At 39.8% G+C, this 6240-nt stretch overlaps 1 protein-coding gene across 1 annotated transcript in view; it reads left to right on the top strand.

Moving 5' to 3' along the window:
* RECK (reversion-inducing-cysteine-rich protein with kazal motifs) overlaps nt 1–6240 on the top strand; it is an 81387-nt gene that overhangs the window by 53872 nt on the left and 21275 nt on the right. The window contains exon 12 of the mRNA XM_010846055.1: nt 3147–3283. Within this exon, the coding sequence (XP_010844357.1) occupies nt 3147–3283 (137 nt within the window). The remainder of the gene's footprint in view (nt 1–3146; nt 3284–6240) is intronic.

The following is a 6240-nucleotide window of genomic DNA, read 5'->3' as shown; positions in this document are numbered from 1 at the left end:
CTGAGGTTATTGATAGTTCTCCTGGCAATCTTGATTCCAGCTTGTGCTTCTTCCAGCCCAGCGTTTCTCATGATGTACTCTGCATATAAGTTAAATGAGCAGGGTGACAATACACAGCCTTGACGAACTCCTTTTCCTATTTGGAACCAGTCTGTTGTTCCATGTCCAGTTCTAACTGTTGCTTCCTGACCTGCATATAGGTTTCTCAAGAGGCAGGTCAGGTGGTCTGGGATTCCCATCTCTTTCAGAATTTTCCGCAGTTTATTGTGATCCACACAGTCAAAGGCTTTGGGATAGTCAATAAAGCAGAAATAGATGTTTTTCTGGAACTCTCTTGCTTTTTTGATGATCCAGCAGATGTTGGCAATTTGATCTCTGGTTCCTCTGCCTTTTCTAAAACCAGCTTGAACATCTGGAAGTTCACGGTTCACGTACTGTTGAAGCCTGGAGTGGAGAATTTTGAGCATTACTTTACTAGCGTGTGAGATGAGTGCAATTGTGCGGTAGTTTGAGCATTCTTTGGCATTGCCTTTCTTTGGGATTGGAATGAAAACTGACCTTTTCCAGTTCTGTGGCCACTGCTGAGTTTTCCAAACTTGCTGGCATATTGAGTGCAGCACTTTCACAGCATCATCTTCCAGGATTTGAAATAGCTCACCTGGAATTCCATCACCTCCACTAGCTTTGTTCATATTGATGCTTTCTAAGGCCCACTTGACTTCACATTCCAGGATGTCTGGCTCTAGGTGAGTGATCACACCCTCGTGATTATCTGGGTCGTGAAGATTTTTTTTGTACAGTTTTCCTGTGTATTCTTGCCACCTCTTCTTAATGTCTTCTGCTTCTGTTAGGTCCATATCATTTCTGTCCATTATTGAGCCCATCTTTGCATGAAATGTTGCCTTGGTATCTCTAATTTTCTTGAAGAGATCTCTAGTCTTTCCCATTCTGTTGCTTTCCTCTATTTCTTTGCATTGATCGCTGAGAAAGGTTTTCTTATCTCTCCTTTTTATTCTTTGGAAATCTGCATTCAGATGGGAATATCTTTCCTTTTCTCCTTTTCTCTTCTCTTCTTTTCACAGCTATTTGTAAGGCCTCCTCAGACAGCCATTTTGCTTTTTTGCATTTCTTTTCCATGGGGATGGTCTTGATCCCTGTCTCCTGTACAATGTCACGAACCTCAGTCCATAGTTCATCAGGTACTCTGTGTCAGATCTAGTCCCTTAAATGTATTTCTCACTTCCACTGTATAATCATAAGGGATTTGATTTAGGTCATACCTGAATGGTCTAGTGGTTTTCCCTACTTTCTTCAATTAAGTCTGAATCTGACAATAAGGAGTTCATGATCTGAGCCACAGTCAGCTCCTGGTCTTGTTTTTGCTGACTGTATAGAGCTTCTCCATCTTTGGCTGCAAAGAATATAATCAATCTGATCTCGGTGTTGACCATCTGGTGATGTCCATGTGTAGAGTCTTCTCTTGTGTTGTTGGAAGAGGGTGTTTGCTATGACCAGTGCATTTTCTTGGCAAAACTCTATTAGCCTTTGCCCTGCTTCATTCCGTATTCCAAGGCCAAATTGCCCGTTACTCCAGGTATCTCTTGACTTCCTACTTTTGCATTCCAGTCCCCTATAATGAAAAGAACATCTTTTTTGGGTGTTAGTTCTAAAAGGTCTTGTAGGTCTTCATAGAACCATTCAACTCAGCTTCTTCAGCGTTACTGGTAGGGGCATAGGCTTGGATCACCGTGATATTGAATGGTTTGCCTTGGAAACGAACAGAGATCATTCTGTCGTTTTTGAGATTGCATCCAAGTACTGCATTTCGGACTCTTTTGTTGACCATGATGGCTACTCCATTTCTTCTAAGGGATTCTTGCCCACAGTAGTAGATATAATGGTCATCTGAGTTAAATTCACCCATTCCAGTCCATTTTATTTTGCTGATTCCTAGAACGTTGACTGTCCGTCTTAGCCCCTCTTAAATTCCAGTCATTGCTATGGAATCTTCCCAGATTTCTCCAGCTGATAGTAGTTTATCCAAACTACAGATTTCTGTAGACTTTCATTTGTACTTTTCTCATGGAACTTAGTTCAAGAAACAGTGAGTATCTTCAATGCACTATTCTATTCATTTACTTTAATATGTGTATTTGTCTTATATCCTGTTAGCTTTGCTCTTCTTGAGGATAAACACTCTTCTTTGAACCTCTTTTTTTCTTATATTTTCTCTCTTCTTTTTCTTCTCTTCAGGAATGAGCATAATCCAAAAGTGCAATAGATATTCCAGAAATGTTTGATGAGTGAAAGACTTAGTAAATATAGTCAATAGGGTCTGTTCCTAATAAACATTTCTGAATGGTTTACTTATTAAGATCTATTATAGGATAAAGTTTAAGGACCTATTGTATAGCACAGGGAACTATACTCAATATTTTGAAATAACCTATAAGGTAGAAGAATCTGAAAAACAGTGTATATATATATAACTAAACCAGTTTGTTGTACATCTGAAATGAACACAGCATTATAAATTAACTATACTTCAATTAAAAAATTAAAAAAAAATTTAAGTAAATAGGAAGACAAAAAAAAGGGGGATCTGGATAAAATAAAGATGAAACTTTATAGAGGGGTCAAATTTCTATTGAAGACAGAAAATTTTAAAGTAGTGGGTTTTCCAGTTGTTACAGGCCAAACACTTTAATGTTGATATAAACAGATATTTAAAAAGAGAAAGGCAGGAAGGCAGTGAGGGAAGAAGAAAGAAAGCCCTAAGAGAAAGGAATATGATTTCACAAAGAGCACATCAGACTAGCCTAGGTTAATTTCCTTTCAATGACAGTGGAAAACCACATTGATAGTAGTGGCAGTAGGTATGAGTGTAAAATGTGAGCAAGGCTTTTGATCTCAGGTCAGAGAAAGTTGGGGCTGCTTTGATAGTGAAATATATTACTTACTCTTCAACCGAAGGTCTGCTGTCACCCCTGTTCTTTTATCATGCACCTAACAAAGTGCGAAACATTGTTCAGTTGTAAAAACTCACTTTCTAAAAAGCTTCTGAAACAGAATTGATATTGGCTAGGCAACCTGGGGAGTGAGGAGGTTCCTCAAATCCTAAATTTGTGTGTATTTTCCTTTTCAAGATCAGATTGTGTAGAGATTCTCAAGAAATGTGGGGACCAGAACAAATTCCCTGAAGACCACACAGCTGAAAGTATTTGTGAGCTTCTGTCACCCACAGATGACCTGGAGAATTGCATACCTTTGGATACATACCTCAGTAAGTACTTTTTTTTTTTTAATTTAAAGGCTTCTCCCTTCTATCTCTGCCCTTGATGTTTGCTTTGCATGAGCATCTATCTGTTGAGAACATGTGGTTTAATGATAATATCTCATCTGCAGACTCTTACCTTATTTGCTTGCCCTTTTCAGCCCAGGAAAGAATTGTCGTCTTAAAATATATACCCAGAAGCAACTATCATTAGCAGTCTGAGTGGGTAGTGAACTGTTGTCAGTCAGGAATTCTTAGTGATGAGTCATGTGTCCGCATTCTCAGATAACCAGCTCTTTATCATTGCTGTCTCCTTGCCATGATTTGATCAAGTAGAATTTCCCCTAGGGAGTCTTTAGCTTCTTGTCATCTAATACCAGTAAAAACTGAGCCAGGCGTTGGCTTGGACTTACCCACCAAATAGGGAGTAAGGAATGATGGTCTGGGTTAGTACATGAAAATGGAGTTTTTCTCTGTACCAAATACTCCTACCAAGAGCTAGAAGAATAAGTTTGTATCTCCTTGATGGATTCTGAAGCTAAGCTTCCCAGCAGGAGGTGACTGTGTGGTAGAAACCAGGGGATAAAATTCATAGACACTATATAGTCAAGGGGCTTTCCTGGTGGCTCAGTGAAAAATCTGCCTGCAATGCTGGAGACCTGGGTTCGATCCCTGGGTTGGGAAAATCTCCTGGAGAAGGGCCTAGCAACCCACTCCAGTATTCTTGCTTGGAGAATCCCTGTGGGCTGGTGGGCTATAAGTCCATGGGGTCGCAGAGAGTCAGACACGACTGAGAGACTAAGTACATATAGTTAAGAGAAGTGTTTAGGCTACCACTAAGGGGCATTAGTGCTGTGAGCTGGCTCAAACTAGCTTTATTTTCCTGTGTTAAGATAGGATTAAGTTCAACTGCAAATAATAGAACAGATGGAAGCAAAAGAAAGCCCAGAAGTAAATAGTCTAGGACTGTTACAGTGGAATCCAGGTTCCCTTTTCTTTCTCCACCATTCTTAGTGCTTGGCTTCCATCATCAAGGTTACTTCGTGTACTTTACCATCACAACATGAGTATTTTAATTCTAGCTACTTCATGTAAGGGAAAACCACCCCTCATTGTATGGGAAGCTGGGAAAGATTTTTTATCTGTGGGCCCATTGCCAACCTGGTAGTAAGTAAAAAGAAAAAAGTGGGTACTACATTTGCAACTCACAATATCCACTATATTTTAATCAAGACAAACAGACTGTGTCCCTTAACCTTAGTGACAAGTGTAGAAAAAAAGAGAGCATTGGACTGACTAGAATCATAGGCCTCTCTGATTTTAAGCAGATGACTTCTGTGAGCCTCAGCTTTCCTATTTATAAAATGATTGGGCTGGATGAGATAAATTCTATAAGCCCTGATTCTCTATAGCCTTAGAGTCTAAGTCTGGCCTAAAATCAAGTAAGCAAAATGAATGTATTCATAATCCTGGATGCCATTAGAGTAGTCAAATATATGTGTAGACAGAGACTGTTTTCAGTGGGAGGAAACTTAAAGAAATGCTTTTGTTTACATTTCAATACTCTTTTAAAATGTCACACAGAGTTTGCCACCCATATCCACAGGTTCTGCATTTGCAAATTGAAAATATTCAGGAAAAAAAAATTCTAGAAATTTCCAAAAAGCAAAATTTGAACGTTGTATACCTGGCAACTATTTACATAGCATTTACATTTTATTTATAACTATTTACGAAGAATTGATGCTTTTGAATTGTGGTGTTGGAGAAGACTCTTAAAAGTCCCTTGGACTGCAAGGAGATCCAACCAGTCCATTCTGAAGGAGATCAGCCCTGGGATTTCTTTGGAAGGAATGATGCTAAAGCTGAAACTCCAGTACTTTGGCCACCTCATATGAAGAGTTGACTCATTGGAAAAGACTCTGATGCTGGGAGGGATTGGGGGCAGGAGGAGAAGGGGACGACAGAGGATGAGATGGCTGGATGGCATCACTGACTCGATGGACGTGAGTCTGAGTGAACTCTGGGAGTTGGTGATGGACAGGGAGGCCTGGCGCGCTGGGATTCATGGGGTCGCAAAGAGTCGGACACGACTGAGCGACTGAACTTACATAGTATTTACATTGTATTAGGTATTATAAATAATCTGGAGATAATTTAAACTATGCAGGAGAGTGTGCTTAGGTTATATGCAAATACTACACCATTTTATATAAAGGACTTGAACATTCTCAGAATTTGATATCCATGGGAGTGTTGGAATCAACCCCCCACAGATACTGAGGGATGACTGTATATTAAGTGAGATTTTTCCTTGGTCATTATTTAATAAGTTAACCAATATGATCATGGTATAGGGTCCATCTTACCATAATATATTATCATTATTTATGGTGAATGTGCTAAATTATCGCTTTTAGACATAAGCATCTATTTGACCACCTTATTTAAAATATATGTTACATTCCATCCCTTTATACTGCTTATTGTTATCTGACTTTTTACTTACATTCATACACACACACGCTCAGAGTCTATTTATTGTCTATTTCCTGACCAAAATGTAAACTCTATAGAGATTTGCCTTTTTTATTCACTTCTGTATCTCCAGAACCTAGGACCTTGCCAGGCATTATCTTTAGTTCAGTCGCTCAGTAGGGTCTGACTCTTTGCAACCCCATGAATCATAGCACGCCAGGTCTCCCTGTCCATCACCAACTCCTGGAGTTCACTCAGACTCACGTCCATCGAGTCAGTGATGCCATCCAGCCATCTCATCCTCTGTCCTCCCCTTCTCCTCCTGCCCCCAATCCCTCCCAGCATCAGAGTCTTTTCCAATGAGTCAACTCTTCACATGAGGCGGCCAAAGTATTGGAGTTTCAGCCTCAACATCAGTCCTTCCAAAGAAATCCCAGGGCTGATCTCCTTCAGAATGGACTGGTTGGATCTCCTTGCAGTCCAAGGGA

The sequence above is a fragment of the Bison bison genome, unplaced genomic scaffold (genome assembly GCF_000754665.1).
Source record: "Bison bison bison isolate TAMUID 2011002044 unplaced genomic scaffold, Bison_UMD1.0 scf7180017864230, whole genome shotgun sequence".
Classification (NCBI taxonomy): domain Eukaryota; kingdom Metazoa; phylum Chordata; class Mammalia; order Artiodactyla; family Bovidae; genus Bison; species Bison bison.
Note: the sequence above shows the minus strand (reverse complement) of the source record. Positions and strands in the feature narration are given on the sequence as shown.